General features: G+C 41.7%; 1 protein-coding gene across 5 annotated transcripts in view; it reads left to right on the top strand.

Annotated features, from left to right (window-relative positions):
- LOC115583443 (plasma membrane calcium-transporting ATPase 1-like) overlaps window positions 1–21117 on the top strand; it is a 90666-nt gene that overhangs the window by 58087 nt on the left and 11462 nt on the right. For 2 of the 5 annotated variants that reach the window (XM_030420298.1, XM_030420296.1), the window contains exons 7-20: window positions 2119–2292; window positions 3745–3959; window positions 4089–4331; window positions 4668–4909; window positions 5069–5306; window positions 6514–6693; window positions 6835–6922; window positions 7197–7303; window positions 10070–10261; window positions 12457–12670; window positions 12920–13131; window positions 13569–13676; window positions 14879–15061; window positions 20131–20341. In XM_030420298.1, coding sequence (XP_030276158.1) covers window positions 2119–2292; window positions 3745–3959; window positions 4089–4331; window positions 4668–4909; window positions 5069–5306; window positions 6514–6693; window positions 6835–6922; window positions 7197–7303; window positions 10070–10261; window positions 12457–12670; window positions 12920–13131; window positions 13569–13676; window positions 14879–15061; window positions 20131–20341 — 2607 coding nt within the window. The remainder of the gene's footprint in view (window positions 1–2118; window positions 2293–3744; window positions 3960–4088; window positions 4332–4667; window positions 4910–5068; window positions 5307–6513; window positions 6694–6834; window positions 6923–7196; window positions 7304–10069; window positions 10262–12456; window positions 12671–12919; window positions 13132–13568; window positions 13677–14878; window positions 15062–20130; window positions 20342–21117) is intronic. The other 3 variants (XM_030420295.1, XM_030420297.1, XM_030420299.1) reach the window with 2 other exon arrangements.

Here is a 21117-nt window from a genome sequence, read left to right on the forward strand (position 1 = left end):
CACCGAAGTAAACTTCATGGCAGAATATTTGTATTAGTTTTGTACAGTTAAGATAAGGCAATTCTATTTGTATTGCACCATTCAACAACCAATAACCTCAGGCAGCTTTAAATAATACATAAGATATAAAAAAAAATACACAATGTAATATAATAACTGTATTAAAAAGGATTTGAAAGGATTAAAACAGAATAAATAGAATTAAGTGGCCAGTCGTGTAGGTTTCATGAACCGCTTATTACCATAAAACTTTGTAAACAACACATTCCCCCCGGTAAGCCTGACAGCATCCCCACCTACACTCTGTAGACATATGGATAATACAACACAGACAACTTCTTCCACATCTGTCTATCTAGCTGTACATCTATCACTACATACATCAGGTTGTACTAGTAGCTCTTGCATGCGGTCCAAGCTGTCACTTTTTTTTTCGATAGATTTAGATTTAACTTAAAGCTGAAAAAGAAACGGCATCAAAATGTACTGTAGAGTTTCCACTCCCACGCAGTCCAGATTCTGACATTCATTGTTATTATGATTGACTTATTTTGCTTTTGGCTGCTTCCAGTAAAAGTTTCTCTAGATGAAACCAAATAATAGAATAAATGTGATCGCAACAGCTGCCTTCGCTGACCTCAGTAGGTATGAAAAAAAAAAAAAAAGCTGCATGGGAGGACATTTTGAATGTTATTTGAATTGCATTCAAATTCTCTTGTTAGATAAAATATTAGGTGAACACTTGAAGTTTCTCTTTGTATTTAGAAACTTCTCTTTGGTCATCCAGGAATCTAAACCAGGAATCTGCTTTATGTCCATGATCTGTTGGTATTGTTGGTTCCAGAAGTGATGTTGAAATTGTTACCAGCAGTGGCTCTCCAGTAGGGTTTAATATAGGAAAATACAGTCAGCTTATGGGCAATATCTGAGTATATGATGACCCAGTAAGAACATTTCCAGTATTTAATATTATGACCGAACAACAAATTGTCAGAATTTCGAGTTAGAGTCATCCCAGTTGTCAGTGTTGTCAGCTCAGTTGTTCATGAGGGCAAACGGCACAACACTCAGTGTGTCAGATTAGAGAAGCTCTGTTCTTTTCCCATTCATCACCTGCTCACATTTCTTTGGTATGGAAATATGACAAACAGACAAACAGATCAAAAAGCTCCACATACACTACTACAGTCCAAACAGGATACCAGCTGATGAAGTGAAATGCAAATACAGTTTGTTTATGCAAATGAGGAGCAGAGCCGCCGAGCAGAACGTGCAACCAGAAGCCATGTCAGACTTCAGAACTCAGCCTCGTTCCAAGCTTTGAGCTCGGATGTGAAACAAACACAGTGTGTGTGATTGACAGCCTCCGGTTTAATCCTCTCTGTTGTATCTGCTGTTCTCTGTTCTGTCTGCTGCTCTTCATTATGAACTGCTGCTCCCAACTTGTCTGTGACACTCTCTAAAAGCTACCTGGACCTTTTTCATGAATGTTCTGTGATCATAAATTGATTAAATGCTCCTCTCTGCATTCAGCCAAAGGTCACCATGTTATTGATAAAGAGTCAGAGGTCTTTTCTGATTTCTGAGATAACTCGTCCGATTTTCAGCTTTCACTCTGACTGAATCTTTAACGTTTTCTCTGCCTCTCTACCCTTCATCCCCAAACCACTCCTTAACCCTGCTCCGTCCTTCTTTATGTTTTGTTTTGTTTTTATAATGTTTTATTATTTACTGATTTATTACATTCACCTTTTTCACCCCATCCTGCCTCTCCTCATCCTCCAAACTTTTCTGTCTTCCAACTTTATTCTCGTAAACACAACCACCTTTCTCACAATCCATTTTCTTAATCCCATCTATCACTCTTTCTCATCCCTCTCTCTCTCCCTCTACAATCTCTTTCATCTTCACCGCTCTCTCATCACAAACCTTTTCCTTATCTCTCCTCAACCTCCTCATTTCTCCTTACTCTCCACCCCGGTCCCACCTTCCCTCTCCTTACCCATTGTCCCCTTAAAACCTGCCTCCGCCTCCTCCTCCTCCTCCTCCTCCTCCTCCTCCTCCTCCTCCTCCTCCTTTTACCCCCAAACCACCACCTTATCCCCCCTTCCCCCACAGCCAAAACGCAGGATGGCATTGCCCTCGAGATCCAGCCGCTGAAGAGCGAGGATGCCGCTGAGTCAGAGGAGAAAGAAGAGGCCAAACCAGTGAAGAAGGTCAACGTGACCAAGAAGGAGAAGTCGGTGCTGCAGGGCAAACTGACCAGACTGGCTGTACAGATTGGGAAGGCTGGTGAGGAGTGCACACAAGCACATGAACATGCACATGCATACACAAACACACATTATATTACATCATATTGTATTGTATTTATTTATTTATTTACTTATTTAAATATGGATTTTAAAAGTAAGCATATCCAGGTCTCTCCCCTCAAGTATATGTAAACAAGAGTCTGCAGCCATGCTATCAGCTCTGTGAAGCTGTACTTGGGCACAGCAGTGCTTTGAGTTTTGTGCTAATGTCTACATGCAGTGACAATACTAACATGCTGATGCCGGTGATTTCATTGGCCACCCCTCCATTCAACAATTTTTAAACTGAGGACCTTTTTTTTCGCACCTGATCACGTGACTCTGTAGGCTAGCTAGGATAGTAGTAATGGCTCACTGCTTCCAGTCTTTCTGATGTGCTAGATTAACACTTCCTGGACTGGACACACAAATATGAAACTGATCCTAACCCTTACCATCTTACACTGTGGAAGACAATAAGCAAGAGCATTCCCAGAAATGTGGGGCTGTTCCTTTTAATAGCTCACTAAGTGAGCATGCAGTGAAGGGACTGAGAGGCTGAGGGTCAGAATGCACTCACTTTTATTGGATACATGTTTTATTGGGAACATGATTCATCCCGGAATTGAAGGTATTTTCTGTGTCATTTCAATTGACCTTAATACACTGAGGGGCTTTCAGGACGAAGTGGAGGGGAGGCACCACCGACCAGCCTCCGTAATAAACCGCCCCTCATTACAGGACAGAAATAGAATTTGGGCCAAAACACTTTGACGTGAGGTGACTGAGAGGAGAAATGAAGCAGAAAAACACAAGCAGTGGATTTGTCTGTTTCACCTGTCCTCACCTGTTTATGATTTTACATTCAGGATGTTGTCTCACTTACAGACTGATAACTTTTTAACAATTTTAAAGCTGCAGATTGTATGAATTTTGTTTAAAAACAATACAGTTAACTAGAATTATCAGAATGTGAAGAATTAACATTTTTGTCCTTTAAGCAAACTATGTTTTTCCACTGTGTATAACTGATGTTCCCATTTGAAAATTTCAGGATCAGCAGCACAAAATTGTCATTCCATGTAACATAATATTTTTTGCAACTGTATTATTACTAAATCCTTAGTTATTTCTAAAAATGGTCTATTAATTGGCAATGTTTTTTTTAATTTAATTTAAAAAAGGGAAAAGGTACAAAGTTAAATTATGTTTTAACAGTAATTTATCATCCGTGGACACTTTCCTGACACGGATGCACCATGTGATGTAACATTTTACCATGACAAAAAAGTTAAGCTAATCCCTTTAATGGAGTACTTGGAGAATGTAATTGATGTTTCACACTGTAGCAAAATATGTGGAATTAAGTGGCCATGACATGAAACTGACTTGACTTGAATAAGACGGCTGCTAATATTTAAACTCTGCTCGTTCTGCTCATTCTAACCAGGTCTGATCATGTCGGCTGTGACTGTCATCATTCTCATCCTGTACTTTGTAATCGACACCTTTGGGGTCCAGGGCCGATCCTGGACGTCCGAGTGCACTCCAGTCTATATCCAGTACTTTGTAAAGTTCTTTATCATTGGCGTGACTGTGCTTGTGGTTGCTGTTCCCGAGGGGCTGCCGCTCGCTGTCACCATCTCTCTGGCTTACTCTGTCAAGGTAAACAGGATGAGGAATTAGAGGATTAGAGGAAATATGAGATTAGTGGATCCAGTTGGATTTTCTTATAGTTCTCAAAATATGTCTTAACGGAAACGTCAGCCTCTAACCTCTTTCCCTATACTTTAGAAAATGATGAAAGACAACAACCTGGTGCGTCACCTGGACGCCTGTGAAACGATGGGCAACGCAACAGCCATCTGCTCAGACAAGACCGGCACGCTGACGATGAACCGCATGACAGTAGTACAGGCATATATCGGCGACACGCACTACAAAACCGTCCCTGAACCAGAAGCCATCAAACCAGAGACTCTCGAGATTATGGTCAACAGCATCTCCATCAACTCAGCTTACACAACCAAGATCCTGGTGAGACCTACAGCGTAACAGCTTCATATAACCACAGTACTAACATAATGAAGCCCATTGAGGAAGTGAGGACCTGACAAAAAGTCCTTTTTTTTAAAAATGCCCTCAGGTCAAAAGCCCATCCTCACAAAGATACAAGCTGAAGAGCAGACAAAAACAAACGAATAACAACTGTTTGTAAAATACTGTTTTATAAAAAACTCAAAACCCTTATTATATGTTCTTTCACAAAAGAAGCAAAAGGAGTAGATCACAGCTTAGATACCAAGTTCTCCAAGTTCATGTGGTTCATAATGAGTAATATCACATCACATTCTAACTTTTGTCCCCTCTCAGCCTCCGGAGAAAGAAGGTGGCCTGCCCCGCCAAGTGGGCAATAAGACCGAGTGTGCTCTACTGGGGCTGGTGCTGGGAGTGAAGAGGGACTACCAGCCAATCAGAGACGAGATCCCCGAAGAGAAACTCTACAAGGTTTACACCTTTAACTCCTCCCGCAAGTCCATGAGCACGGTTTTGAAGAATGCTGATGGAGGCTTCCGCATGTACAGCAAAGGAGCGTCAGAGATCGTCCTTAGGAAGTAAGAAAAGAGAGCAAATAAACTGAAAAATATTCTGTTTGAGGGAAGAGGGGTGGTCGGAGGGAGTAACAAATGAGAAGGTGAGGTAATGGATGGCATTTCTTACCCCACTTAATCATCATCCTCCCCTTCGTTCGTCCCTCTCCTTTTCTCCCCTAGATGCTCCCGTATCCTCGACGACCAGGGTCAGCCTCGTGTCTTCAAGCCAAAGGACCGTGACGAGATGGTGCGTAAGGTGATTGAGCCCATGGCGTGCGACGGACTGAGAACCATCTGCGTGGCTTACAGGGACTTTCCAGCCGAGGCCGGAGAGCCGGACTGGGACAGCGAGAACGACATCCTGAGCGATCTCACCTGCATCGCTGTGGTTGGCATCGAGGACCCCGTCAGACCTGAGGTACAGAGCAAATTGGATATCCAGCAGAAAATAATTTCAGATGTCCAGAACATATCTGAAAAGTGGGGGTGCTGACGATTATTATCAATCACCATTCAATTTTATTTTTCAACAACAATAAATGTTAATGCTTGAATGTCATCATACATTATTTCATCTTAAATTCATCCCTGCAGAAGTTTGCAACGGCACAACTTTTGTTTAATTTGAGTGAAACGGACCTGATCTGACCAGCTGCTCGTATGATTATGTGTGTCAGTTGTGTTATAAGGAAAAATGTGAGTGTAGAAACACTGAATAGTCGAGTAGTATTTTCCTGACATAAAAACTAAAGCGACCCCTGCTCAGGTGTGCAGAGTGCTGATGCTCTGAAGTGTTAAATGAAGCCTGTAATGAAGCCCAGAAAGCATCACTGCTGCCTGCTGCTTTAATGTCAGAGCACAAAGATCACAGACAGGATGGAAATAACTGGAGAGCAGCAGGAGACAGTCAGCAGCTCTGTGTTTAGCTCTACCTGACCTGTGATGTGTGGACATAGGGACCCGGCATAAAATGATTCTTAATTCTGGACCAGCTCCAACACCGTAAATGTTCCTGTCCAAAATGGGCTAATGATGTGATTACTTTTGGCTGTGGAAGTAATGCAACATTACTGCTGTAGGTTGCTTTTGAAAAGATTATTAGGTAAGACACTGCCCTCAAAACTCTTTGTATCTCTGACAATTCAACCCATTCATGCTTCACTCTGGTCAGAGCTTCCCTCCGCACGAATCAATGATGTGACGTGCGTTTGCATTTGTAAGCAGTATCCTGTTGGTCTCTGTCAAATGGCACTCGAGTCACCTGATGAGTGGAGGAGGTAACCATGAGCTTTCTGATAGTCAATTGACCATTATGTCAGCATGGACTCCTCTGTCTGCGCGGCCTCTCTTTTTATTCAAGCTATTATTTGAGATGAATGAGAGCTCCATTAGGATGATATAAAGAGCAGCAACAGTTTGATCTCAGTTAGAAACTGCTGCTGCTATTGCAGGGTGAATGTAGTCGCTGTGTTGGCACCTCCACCTGTTTTATTATGCGTCATTTCAGCCAAATAGACCCAAACAAAAAAATCAGCATCGGACAATGTCACTTTTCCAGCCATTTAAATCACCTTTAAACCAATGGATGGATCTGCGCACAACCTTGACATCTATTTCTATTTCAGGTCCCTGAGGCTATCACTAAGTGCCAGCGTGCAGGCATTACTGTACGTATGGTTACTGGAGACAATATTAACACCGCCCGCGCCATCGCAACCAAGTGTGGCATCATTCAGCCCGGGGAGGACTTCATCTGTTTGGAGGGCAAGGAGTTTAACCAGCAGATCAGAAACGACAAGGGAGAGGTGAGTCGAGTGCAGAACTCTGTCAGCCCACTGCTGCCAACAAGATTGTGTGCGTGTACTTTTTCTCCCATAAAATAACCATCTACATGTAGTGCTTGAAAAGAATTGGATAAAACCTTTTTTCACGGTTTACATTTCCAGGTGGAACAAGAGCGTCTGGACAAAGTTTGGCCTAAACTTCGCGTACTGGCTCGTTCTTCCCCAACAGACAAGCACACTCTGGTCAAAGGTGGGTTCTTTCTTACAGTGACTCTGTATTGTAGGGTGTATACTGTATCCTGTTAGCACTTTTAACTACTGCTCACATGTTGATTTGTTGTGTGCAAGGTGATATCTGTAATTTAAAGCCACATACCATATTGGTGGGTTTCCGTGTTTGTGTTTATGAAGTTATGACAGAAGGGAAAAAATGAATTGGATCTTCGTGTCTTCTGAAAAAACTAAGAAAATTCATACACTTATTAAAATGGAGATTTGTGTTTTTGTTCCACTCTGTTGATCAGGTATCATTGACAGCACAGTGGGTGAAACCCGACAGGTGGTGGCAGTGACAGGAGACGGCACCAATGACGGCCCCGCCCTCAAGAAAGCTGATGTTGGCTTCGCCATGGTAACCACTTCTTCTGTTTTTTTTTTTTACTGCTGTTTTTCCATCTTGCAGCTTTTCACTCATCTGCTGCTCCGGTTCTGCATCATTACCAAAAGAAAAAAAACCCTTTGACTTAATTACATTTCTAATGCAGCCATGAAATAGGTATTTTCTCTAAACGTCATTCATAGTAACTCTTGAATTTAATACCATGGATTCATTAAGATAGCTGTGAAATGGAATAATAAATCAATAAATGTTGAGCTTGGATGCCTCAGCTCATCAGCACAGTCTGCAGCCATGTTACTGCACTTATTCTTTACAGAACAAAACAGAGAGAGACAACAGGGAGTCTAGATGTGTCTTTTACATTTTTGGATTATGTCTGTCTTATAAACAGTAAATAATATCTTAATAAAAATTGCTACTTCTCAGTCACAGACAGTTATTCACACATAAGCTAACAACATCCTGAACTTAGCTCTTTTAAGTACCAAGTGAGTCAGTGTGAAGGTTTAATTCTTCAACTTTGCGTGTACTCTATATCTCTACTAACAATTCTTCAAGCCATCGGGTTTGCTTTAAGCGTTTGGATGATTTATTTTTTTTTCCCGTTTATTCCAGGCATCAATTGGATTCCATTAATTTCTCATAAAATGAGGTTGAGTCTTGTGTAATTCCTCACAGTGAACATCACATCTGTATTAGTTTGTGTAAAAGTGCTCCTTAAAGGCAAATTCATCTGAAAAGTCAGGTTCACCTTTAAATGACAAAACAAGCAAGTTTTAATAGTCAGCTTTCAATCACCTAAAACAAAACTACGTACATTAAAAATGGTCAGCAACAAAGTGTTTAAATAGTGAATATCTGCTGACAACAGTGAAATATTATAATCAGTGCAGTTTACAGTTTGTCAAAAACTCAAAACATATTCATCCCAATTAAAGATATAATTGAAAGGACAAAATCCATGAAATCCCAACAAGGTTCTTTTATCCCTTTAAGTCAGCAGCTTTTCTCTATACGTTCATATACAGATCATACAGATGCCAACCTGCAGTAGCACTTGGTGTATCTGAGAAATACTGTGGAAACAAACTTGGATCTTATCTCAGTTCACTGTCAGTGTTTGTTATCGATGAATGATTCAGCTGCTCCTGACGTTGTTCCAATCATTTGTTCTGTCTGATCGGAAAATATTCACAATGTCTGATTTCTGCCAGCTAATATCAGAGCTCAAAGAGCTAAACTGAGCAAAGGATCAGCTGATAGGTGATACTGATCAATTAAAAACACAGTACAGGATCAGTGGATGAGCTCCGTAACATCAGCTGCCTTCTCAGTGTGTTGTTGTGACCTTATTTATTAAGGAAAGTCATCTGAACAGCCGTGTCTCCTGCAGGCTGCTGAGCAGCTGCTGTGCTGTCAAACGGCACTCGGACAGTAGTTACTTTTCCTAAACACATCACAGAGGCAGCGTGGGGATTGAACCAATGTCCTTCCGGTTCTAAAGTGTCCCAGTTGGAGTATTTTCAGTTTGCACCCAAGTGTCCCTGTTCAATTATCACCTCAAACAGAGAGCAATCCACCTCCGTCTGTCGGGGAGAGTCTGAGTCTGCAGAGAGAGACTGCGACTCACATCACAGCTTCTTAATGGTTACTGTTAACACCAGACTGGTTTTCCTGTTTTATTTTTTTTACCACTGAGCCGGTTAATTGGGTTAAAAATATTCTCACTTAAAGCTCTGCCCACTTTAGCTGCATCACTCTTTAAACCGTGGCTGTCAAACTCCACTCACTTGGGGGCCAGTGGCCAGGTACTTCTCTCTCAGAAATCTGTGTAAAAACTGTGTTTCTTCAACATTAAATCTCAACTATACCCACTCTTCACCGAGCAGCTGGTCTCTCCCTCTGCTCTCCCTTGTTCCTGTCATATTGCTTTGCGGATACAGAAGAATAATGTTGCCGAGGCTGTTGTCCTGAGCCCAGCAGCTCTCTCCTGCAGAGACAGGAAGCCGTCATATTAAACTCCTCGAAAAATGATCACTTGTCCACATCTCACGAAAGTCCAGCAGCTCCAGCTGGAGCTCTCTTTCAGGTTCAGAAACAGAACATTTTATGTTATGACTTTGCAGCTTAACTACAAAATTCAATGACTGAGCAAAAATAATAAATGGGAACTGAGGCTCTGAGAGAACAAAAGACAACTGACAGTCATGTTAAATTTAGAGAATAATGATGTTGCCTGAGGTGTCATTTAGCCTGAAGCTGCAGCCCAGATATGTTTGATTTGTATTAAAAATCTGATTTATTCTGTTTTTTAGAAGCAGAAAAGCAAAGAGGGCATATTATTGGTGGATCAGTAATACTTAATAATGATCAAATGCTATGTTTTTTCTTGTAGAAACTGAATTTGACCTTTTAAACAGCCGATCCTGTTTCATATTGAGGTCTTTGTGATACAATGATACTTACAGACTGAAGCTAATACACTGATTCCTACATTTAGATGCATTATGACATTAGAGCCCCATTTGAAGCTCTCTCTGCAAAAAGCAACAAGATTTAACAGCCTTTAGACACACAGTATTTATGTGTCAGGATCAATTCATTGTTGATTTTTCATTCTTCACACAGAATTTGTTGACAGGAAGATAAAAGAGAATATCAGTAGAACATAATCGTCCTTCAGCCAAGCCAGTCTTCACGTTTCCCGCCCAATCAGTTTGGAGTTTCCATCTAAAGTCATAAACCAGGATCTGACCGTTCCCCTCTGCTTCTTGTCAGGGAATTGCTGGCACAGACGTGGCAAAGGAGGCGTCTGACATCATCCTGACCGACGACAACTTCACCAGCATCGTCAAGGCCGTCATGTGGGGAAGGAACGTCTATGACAGCATCTCAAAATTCTTGCAGTTCCAGCTGACAGTCAACGTGGTGGCCGTGATCGTGGCGTTCACCGGCGCCTGCATCACACAGGTGGGCTGAACGCTGTGTCTTGTGTCTTGTGTGATCCAGCAGGTTTTAATGGATGACTATGAGTGTTTGTACAGGAGAGCCCAGAAGAATCTTACCGTTTTGAAAATGACCTACAAACGAACATTTTCATTAGAACTGAATTCAAATCAGGACAGAATTCAAATGTTCATCTAAATTTTAATGTTTAGGTTTAATATAGTCTGCTTTCGCCTCACAGTACACTGATTATTTTCAGTGTATTTATTTACTTTTTTCATTCCGTTTGGGTTTTTGGGGGGTTTTTTGGACGCATTTAAAAACAAAAATGACTTTGACGACAAGAAATCTTCATATTTTCTCAATTCTTCGACCCTCTTGCCTAAAGATGTAAAAACTAAAAGATTATATATATATTTTTTTTAAACCGTGTGCTCAGTCCAACGAACTGAGGTATATAACAAGTCAAATGTTCCTCTACAGACTGTAGGCTTTAAGATCATCAGGTCTAAATGTTTAATGCCCTGCCGTCAGTCAGATGATTCACATGTTTCAGAATTTGTTTGATGATTTGAAAAGATGATGTTTTAAGAACAAAAAAAGACCAAAGATTGAGTTGTGTAACATGTGGTAGCTGCACTGCATCCTTCTCTGCTGTTGGTAAAACAGTATTTCTACCATATGTGTGGAGTTTGATGGCGGAACAGGAACTGAAGCTTGTGTCATGATAATTATATTACATTTTGAGGCTAACCGTTTTGATCAAATCTCCAAAGACGCAAGAAAAAGCGCGGCATTTTTCTTTTTATTCCGATGTGACCGTCTGAGAGCTGTGAGGCACTTTTTTTTGTATCATAATGTGTCTCTAATCAGGAAACTGAACTCCTGACACAATGAAAAAAGTGACTTGCGGCTGTGTATTAATTGAAAGGCTCACAGCTGGCAGGACAGATAACTAACTCGTCTACAGAGTAGAGAGCACAAAGTAGGCTAAGATACAGCCTGAAACCATGGCAACACGTCACCATCATAATCCTGAAATATAACAGGGACCCAGCAGGTCTGTGGTCTCAGTGCTGTGTTTATTCTCACTGATCATCCATTGCTTGGTCTCTGTTAGGCCACTGACATGTTGGCACAGATCATTAAAAGATGGTAAACTGATTTATGTCTTCATTGTATACACAGAGGAATGTCGCATTGGCGTAGGTTTGGTTTCAGAAGTGGAGGGAGTCCTATGAAGTGTGTGTGTGCGTGTAAATGCTGCATTTTTATGCATTTGAATCAGTCAAGCAGGAAACACACTGTGATAAAATTGGTCATGGTGCTTAATGATGGCAGTAAAACCAAACAAAATAGAAATGCTATGTAAATCTGTACATTGTTCGAACACTAAGATCGGAGTTGCCCTTGAAGTAGGTTAAACATCAAAGTCTCTTCACAGGCATTTTGCTACTGCATATTTAATAACACTTGTAATTTGTGGCTTCAGAGGGAGCTATCAAGTGATGTAGCTTTAAGACCCAAACGACAGACTCAAACGACAAGTCTGAAATTGGTAAAAACAAAAAAAAAAGTTAGAAAGAAGTAAGCTTAGCATTAATATTAGCCACCACTAGCATCACACACCTGAATCTCCAACCTAACTGTTGACAAGAATTGGATTGTGGATAATACAGGTGTCGGGTTTAGACAAGGAAGAAGGTTGTATGGAGTGAAAAAGACAATTTGTAGTTCTGCTGCATCAGTTTTCATCCTTACGCAGTAACATTGTGCCCCACCCATATAGTCAGAGTAATGTACATACACAACTCTGAGTCTGGCTTTGGACACCAGCCAGGCCAACACAGACAGACACCATCAGAGGCTGCAGACATCACATCATCATGAGGTCTGAGTGTACTCGGAGTCTGAGGTGAATATTGGAGTTGATGCAATTTTGTGTAAAAGGGAGATGAACTGGGTCAAAGAGGCGTCTGTGCAAGTTGAGCATCATTTAATTTGATTAATTGATATGATTTTGCTCTTATCCCGAATCTGTATCACTCATACTGAGGCCAGAAGAGAAACGAGAGAAGCCGGTGGGAACTAACTGCACAAGGGTTAGATAGAAGATGGAGTCGTGTTTTTGGTCGCTTTTGCTGATCATTTGTTTGCTCACTCAGATTTCCATTCCTCCCTGTAAATTAAACTCTTGAGTTCTCCTCCTCCTCCTGCAGGACTCTCCTCTGAAGGCCGTCCAGATGCTCTGGGTCAACCTCATCATGGACACTCTGGCATCTCTCGCTCTGGCCACCGAGCCGCCCACTGAGTCTCTGCTGTTGCGTAAACCTTACGGCCGCAACAAGCCTCTCATTTCTAGGACCATGATGAAAAACATCCTGGGGCACGCTGTGTACCAGCTCATCATCATCTTCACCCTGCTCTTCGCTGGTGAGTGAAACAACACTTCACTCAAACTGTAGAAACCAGACAAGCCATACAACAAACTCGAGCAGAATGTACCTGCTCGGTTAAATCAGTGGAAAAACCATCAGTTTGTTTGTTCGGATTTGTGCGATCTCAAAGTTTTGAAACTGTAATTCTGTTTTGAAAATTCTGTATGCAAATCCTTTTCAGGGAAAATACATGGATATTAAGATGTGATTTGATTTGTGAATCTTTTCCTTCATTGCACCTCAGGTGAGAATTTCTTCGACATCGACAGCGGCCGCAACGCTCCCCTGCACTCGCCACCATCGGAGCACTACACCATTGTGTTCAACGTGTTCGTCATGATGCAGCTCTTCAACGAAATCAACGCCAGGAAGATCCACGGAGAGAGGAACGTGTTCGAAGGCATCTACAGGAACCCCATCTTCTGCAGCGTGGTGCTCGGGACCTTTGCCCTGCAGGTAACTCCATCATCATCATCACCATTATCATCAACATCATCATCTGATACAGCGATTTCGAAATACCCATTGGGTGCTCTCCTGCAGCAGGACTGTGATGTGGGATTGAGTCAAAATAAATTAGTGTGTTCACTGTAATGGAGGAACATGTCACCCAGCGCAACAGTGTGACTCACTGATGTGTTTTTAATGGAGCTCTGTGGTACAGAGGAACAGGAGTATCAGGCTTTGGATACACAGACTTTACTTGTTTGTAGATCAGTATATTGTTCTTTTAGGTCTGTAAATAGGATTTACTGACTGTAAGAAACATTTAAATGCGGACTTTTATTCCTTGAAGACCGTAGCAGAGTTCAATTTGTCACTGAGAACTTGGCTTCGGGAGTTCAAGTCCAGCTAATCTTCTGACCTGTCCTGTGTTTCCTTATCCTTCTTAGATCATCATTGTCCAGTTCGGAGGAAAGCCGTTCTCGTGCACGGCTCTGACCATCGACCAGTGGCTGTGGTGTGTGTTCATCGGTGTAGGGGAGCTGCTGTGGGGACAGGTGAGACCAGAACCAGAACCACTGATGATTTGTTCTGAACTAACAGCATCACAATGAAAAATCCGAGTTCTGAGAACTAAACGTGTACTGAGGAGAAGATGAAGAGGTGGATACATAAGGTTTGTGGTAGCAAACTGTTGCCTGTCACACTTGCGCTGCTGCAGGGTTGCCATCACAACCATCGCCATGGTAATGAGCTCAGCACATGAAAGCAGTGCGACTCCTGTTTACGAGCACAGGGGGAAAACAAACCCAGCGTGTCAGTCCCTCAGTGGATACACACACGCACTCAAACACGCCGTCTCATGCATGATCCCGTTAACACACACACTCACACATACGTTTAGAAAGCATACATTATGTAGAGAAAAGAAAAGTTCAGAAGTGAGAAGCCTGGTGGGTTCAGTTGGAGGGCAGAGATTGAGAACAGAGAGACAGAAAGACGCTGACAGAGACAGACTGATCTGATGTCTGTGATTTATTTGATAGGTAAAACGCCTTTTGTTAGTACCAGGGGGAGAGAGAAGGTGACGGGTACATAAAATGCTGAAGTGCAGCTGCAGGAGGAAGTTGGGTGCGTCGGACTCCTCTCTTATTTATTTGAACAATTTACAAACAACAATACAAAAGCCAGTAAAACTACACAGGTAATCTGCCATAACAGGCCATTACATCAGATGTGTATTTGATTTATAATAGAATAGAATGTGTAAACATAATGTAATAAAAATAAATCAGCAAAACAAAATGCGTTGTTAAAGGTTTACACAAAATAGTGTTGGCCTTTGTTTTAATAAGTGATGTTTTTACTTTCCCCTAGTATTCATGTATTTTGAGATTTGAGCTTAAGTACAGCTTTAAGGGGATGATTGCTTGGTAGTACTGAAATTCAGCCAGAAGTTAATTCATGATGTTGATCATCGTCACTCTTAAAGAGGCACGCTGTAGATTTATCTCACCACTACAAAAAAGAGACTGAGATTTTTTTTTTAAATGGAGAAAAAAGGAAGCAGTAGTCAAAAATCTGAGAAACACACTGCATCCTACATTTCCCATAATGCAACTTTATTTATTTATTCTTTACCATACGCAACGGAAAATATAAAAAAACTAATTTCGCAGGCCAAGTAGGACCAACAATAACCAGTTAAGTGGGAGGCCCTTCAACAAAACAATGATTGTATTTTCTTTCCCAAACTCAGCTGATCTCGGCCATCCCCACCCACCACCTGAAGTTCCTGAAGGAGGCAGGTCACGGCACCACAAAGGAGGAGATCCACGAGGAGGAGCTGACGGAGGGCGCCGATGAGATCGACCATGCTGAGATGGAGCTGAGGAGAGGCCAGATCCTCTGGTTCAGAGGTCTGAACCGCATCCAGACGCAGGTACGACGGACGTGCCTCATTGTGAAACCCAGCACACTGCCAGCTTTAACACTAACTTTACTTTTGGTGTTCCCAGGTTGTGTTTATGTTAATAACTTGTCTCAAACATCTATTGTGTAATGAGAGCTGCAGGAAACATCAGTTGCCATGGTGACACAAGAGGCTCTGGAACAAAAACAGTTTCTTTTTGGACTTGTAAAACAAGTTCAGCCTCCTCCTCAAGTTCACTCTCCCAAAGTCAAACAAACGTCGGCTGAACTGAGGGGAGGTGAATAACTGAACTCTGAGTCGAACTGTCCCAGCAGAGTTGTTGTGTTTTATCAATATGAGCAGAAACTTAATTCACTACAGACATTTCAGTTTATAATTGTAAATGTCTGCCATGTTGGACTAATGTATTTCAAAAACTCAAGCATTTTTTAACTCAAGATGCAGAAATGAGTCAACAGAATATATTGTAAAGTTGTAGTTTTACTACAACTAAAAAACAAGTGTTTAGAATGGTTTCCTGAAAACTTGGAACCTACCAAGCTAAATGTCAATGGAAAAACTCAGAGGTCAAAGCTACACCAAATGATCCTGCTTGGATTTTAATCTTCACACATACAACAGTCAGATCACATGATTACAGCTCCAGCTGTCCGACCCGACAGACTGAGGTCAACACTACTGGTGTCATTCTGTGTCTGTCATGGTGGAAGACAGCAGACGAGACAGCATCTCAGAGGGGCAGCAAGACTGATCACTCAATTCGATGAAAGACTGACTGAACATGACATACAGTACCAAAGTCAACCTGCAAAATTCAGGATTTGCGGGAAGATGTTCACGTCAAATGTCATTATCAAACAATACTATCATACAGTATTTATCACCCATCCATTGCGTTGAAGTAAGGGATCTGCCTCGTGCCCCGTTTTACCCTGTTAAACTGCTAAAGTTTATATTTATTTCCACTGTGTTGTTTTTACTTTAGCTTCTGTAGTTTTGGCACAGGTCCCCAGTGAGGAGCAAACACTGTTATCCCTTGGAGCAAAGAGAAAAACGAGTCATGATTAATGAATGTGACAGATCAGTGATAAAAGTCCTACAACCTTTCAGCAAAGTAGATTCTCTGTGGGTTAGATACTGAAATAAAAACGGCGTGTAAATAAATGATAAATAAAAACCAAATGCTTCATGATACAGTGCTGTCAGACCTCATCCCGAACAGCAGGAGAAGAGATGGGACACAACAAAACACATCCAGTCACTCCTGAACACATGCAGACAGTAATCACAAACAATCACGCACATCTCTAAAATTACCCAAATGTATCATTTAAAGTTACTCAACGCAACGAGACAGTCGAGTTTTAAAGTCCTTTATAATTCATTGCATTTATAAGGTGCCAGGTACTAGAAGGAAGTCTTCCCAAATGTATTATTTACTGGGGTAATTGGTGTTAAACTGTCCTGGGATCTGCTCTGATGAACAGTAGTGTTAATTTTGAACAGAAATTAAACTATAATCACTGAGACAGCTTCAGCAGGAGGCATTTAGAAATGAAAAACAGAGTCGTTCTCTTCCTGTTGCCTTTGAGGACCAGCCCACTCTATCATGCAGTGAATGAGCCACAGGGCTCAGTGGTTCACTGCAGCAAGTTGTTTTAAGGTGGAATGAGCAGTATGAGAGTGAAGGATGTCTCCAAAGTCAAGCTCGGACATGATGATGGATTGCACAATGGTTTTCCTATCCGAGAGAGAGAGAGAAAGCAGCATGTGTAAATCTTTATACATAAACCAAACTTGGCAGCTGATAAAATGTCCCCATTTAAATGTAACTGAATGCATATAAATGTATTTTGGATTATCTGGGATGACTTTAGTGTGGATTCATTTCGCTGAACTCAGCTAATTTTAACTCTTGAGTACTTCCATAGGAAACTCCTGAACTCTGGAACAGGAAAAGGAATTTGTGACACACACACACACACACACACACACACACACACACACACACACACACTTGAACTGCTGTCTAGTTAATTTCACACTCCGCTAGAGAGCTTCAGTACATAACCACTTTATTAAAGCACAGAAATTAAAGATGGCATCCAGCGTGGGACAAAAAGCTTATTGGATATTTTTATTCGTCAGCGGAGGTAAACAGCAGCACCTTCACAGGGTGCTCTTCCCCTGTGACTCATCTCACAGTCTGGGACTTTGCTCTATGTGTGTGTGTGTGTGTGTGTGTGTGTGTGTGTGTGTGTCTGTGTGTGTGTGTGTGTGTGTGTGTGTGCGTGTGTGTGTGTGTGTGTGTGTGCGTGTGTGTGTGTGTTAACATCCTCCTACAGGATAGATCAGCATTCTCTGAGCATTAGCATGTCCACAAGCAGTCCCATTCTGTCCCTATGGGGTTCATTAGCCTTGATGCTAACACCCACCTACAGTAACAGCAGCCAACGTTCTGCTCTCTCTCTCTCTTTCTCTATCCGTCTCTCATGCGCGCACACACACACACACACACACACACACACACACACACACACACACACACACACACACACACACACACACACACACAGTGGGTTGGAGAGGTCAGGTGTTTTCCTGTCAGCGGTGGACTAACTTGTTCAGATTTTTGCCGGAAGGTAAACACGTCTGAATTGATAACAACTAATATCTTTTTCTGCTTTGTCCTCTTGAGTTTATGTTCTCTGCCTCCTCACACAGACTCAGAAAACTCTTAACGACTCTAACTGACAGAAATATAAGACTTCTCTGCCGTTTCTAATATTTTATTCAAATGTGACCTTTCCAGAAACACTTATTAATATCTTTTTCTGATACTTAAGTGTGTTTCTGCAACAATCATACTCACTATTAATTTCGTCCTGCTATAACAATGTGATATTTTAAAGGGGTTTGCTTGTAATGATGAATCTAAAGGTTTTACTTGAATCTGCAGCTCCCCTCAGCTTGATGGAGCTTCAGCTCATTGTTAAGCTGCCTGGATGGTAACTTAACTGTTATGGTTCATTTTCGGTGCACTCATAATGCCTTTTTTGGCCGCCTCAAGCAGCTGTTTCCAGAGAGGAAGCTCTATGAACCCACTTAATTCTACCTGCTCCCCCCCCAACAGCAGACACATACAGTTACAGGCTTGCTTGTGAACACAGTGGATTTTTCAATATTATAAGGATGACTTCTGTTACTCTGAGAAATTGCTTAAACAATGTGATTAATTTAATTAAATAATCATTAGTAATGGATATTAATTCAGAAAATGACATGATTTTACTGTAAGGCAGCCTTTAAAATTTACAAAAGATAATGTTCCATAATTTATGATTACGTTGCTCCTTGACTGCCGAATGCATAAATAAATAAGATTACCATATCAACTTGAAAGCGGACAATATGTCAGTGTCATTCCGTCAAACACATTTCTGCTGCCTCCAACTGGCCAAAAGTGAGTTACTGCAAGTTTAAAAGCTGAGTCTCTTAACCAGAAAAAGACAAATCTCTACTAGCTGTATGAAGTCCTGAAAGTGTTCAGAAAGAAATGTAAATTTAAACATCTACAATTCCATTGCAACGTTGCAACTCCATCTGCTGATTGGGGTCATATGATATGATCAGAAGCCACTAAATGGAAAGCGGATGCAGGCTCGATTTGACTTAAGGTGGAAACCATGATGCTGAATTGTGGAGTGTCGGAAAATAACCTTAGTGACTCCTCCAAGCTGCAGAGCGCCATGAAAGAAGGACGTGATGCGAGCAGAAACAGAAATAAAGCTCTTGACCTCTTCTCTCCCAAATATCAGACACACTGGAAAGAGAAGGGGAAGCTCTCTCCTTTCTCTTCATGTCTGTGTATCTGTAATATCAGTCTGTCATCCTCCTGGGATGGGAGGATGGGAGGATCGAGGGGGAGGCAACGAAAGGCTGCAAGCTAATTAGGTTCTTATCTCTCCACGCTCCTCTTCCTGTCCTCCTCCTCTCTAATCCTGGTGGGCAGCGTTGTGCCGCTCAACGCCTCGACAGTCAAACACAGTGGGGGAATAATTGGTACAAGCAGCACCTCGCTGCCGAAACTTTATCAGTCATTCAAAGTGACACAGTTTCTCCTCTCCCTCCTGTCTTTTACTCTCAAAGTGCTTTCAGTCTGATTCAAAAGCTCTTTATTCATTGTACTGTTACTTCCTTCATCCCTTCGTTCTATCAGAGCTTCTTCTGGACTTTCACTAAGTGACAGCTTTCTCTCACAGTGGTTCTTCTCTCAGACTGTCCTCTGCTCATCGCGACACGTCCACTTCTTCTTGTCTTTGCTCTGTCATGTTCTTCTGTGTACCTTCTTTCTTTCAATTTGATGTTAATGTCTGTCTGCTACAGAACACTTCACTACTGTGTAGATGATTCTATGGGAAAATGGGTTGTTTAATAAGCGCTGTATCATAGGCAACTGGACTTCTCGAAGACATTTCACCTCTCATCCGAGAGGCGTCTTCAGTTCTCTTGTGATGAGAGGTGAAACTGAAACGTTAAGAAACTGAAGTAAGTCCAGTTGCCTACAATATAGCAGTTTGAATTACATACTGCTACCAAATCCTACACGTAGAACTTTAATTCTCCTTTAAAAGATACAAGAATCTTCCTTACTGTCTTTAAGCCTAAATGTAGCATTATTTAAATCTGGTATGACTTCATCTTCACCTAGTATTGACACCTGATCTTAATCTGGGTATTTTATGTGGTTAACACTGAGTTTCATTGATGGCTGATGTACATCAACTCATCTCTCATTCACTACTGCCCTGATTTAATGCATCACCCCTCCAGAATAGCATCAGTGTTCCTTCATTTACTCTCAACCTGGCTTCTGAATCTGAACTACTTCTCCTGTCTGGTTTGTGCTGCATTTAATACATGAAATATGATAACCGACCTTCAAAACCAAAAAACTTTTCCATCAAGCTTCTTTAAATCTCTTTCTAACCTCTCCAGAAGTCTTTCCTATTTCTGCCCTGTCTCCTCGCTCTGTCTTTCTGCTATCTAACAGTATGTTATGGCTGTCCTTCCTTCAGATGGATGTGGTCTATACCTTCCAGACGGGCCAGGCGCCGGTCCCCGGTGCCCTGCGCCGCCAGCCGTCCGTCGTCAGCCAGCACAATGATGCCACTGCAGCCAAAACTCTCTCTAGCCCCACCCACGTAGGGCTTAGCGCCTCCTCCTCTCTCACCAACTCGGCCGGGGCTCCGCCCCCAGCTGCTGCTGCTTCTTCCTCTACTGCAGGCAGTGAGTCGGTGACGGGAGGCCAGCTAACACCTCGCTTCACCCGGCTGGACTCTCTTTTCTCTGTTTGATCTGCATGAAACACTGAATGCTGCATGACTCACCAACACTAAATCCTACACACTGTTTCTATCATCAGCAGGTGTCTGCACATCCTCAGCTAATCTCAAATATCTGAATATAATCTGAGCTGTTAAAAAAACAAGAAAATAATTTACATAAAGCTGGAACTGATGTGGTGATATACATTATATGATATTTCATAAAGTAAATGTGTCCAACAGTTCACTGACTTTGGACGGCATTGAAACAACCACTTAGCAGCAAAAATACTGAATCAGGATTAGAATGTCAACATTTCTGCTCAGCACTTCACATTCACGTCGAAAGATATTTAGTCGTATTTTTCTTTAATCGGTTAATATTGACGCCAAGCTAGCTTTGAGCTTTGAGAATAGAACCAAGCCCAACAAAGCTCCACTAATCTCACTGTCTGTTAAATATCAGGAAAAACAGTCATTCTCTTTCCGTCTGCAAGTGAGATGAGAAGGTGAATGTCAGTCAAGATTCAAGATGCTTTATTGTCTCTCTGGTTGTACAAGTACACTCGTGTGAAAATCTTTTGCTTGGAGACTCCACGAGAGTAATGGCAAATAGTTATTATTGAATAAAATTTGTATTATGATGATGACAATAATAATCATAACAATAACGATGATAAGAAGGAGGAAAAAAACAGAATATGTAGAATAAAATCTGGTGTGCCTCACGTAGCGTAA

Source organism: Sparus aurata, chromosome 6 (assembly GCF_900880675.1).
Source record: "Sparus aurata chromosome 6, fSpaAur1.1, whole genome shotgun sequence".
NCBI classification, from domain to species: Eukaryota; Metazoa; Chordata; class Actinopteri; order Spariformes; family Sparidae; genus Sparus; species Sparus aurata.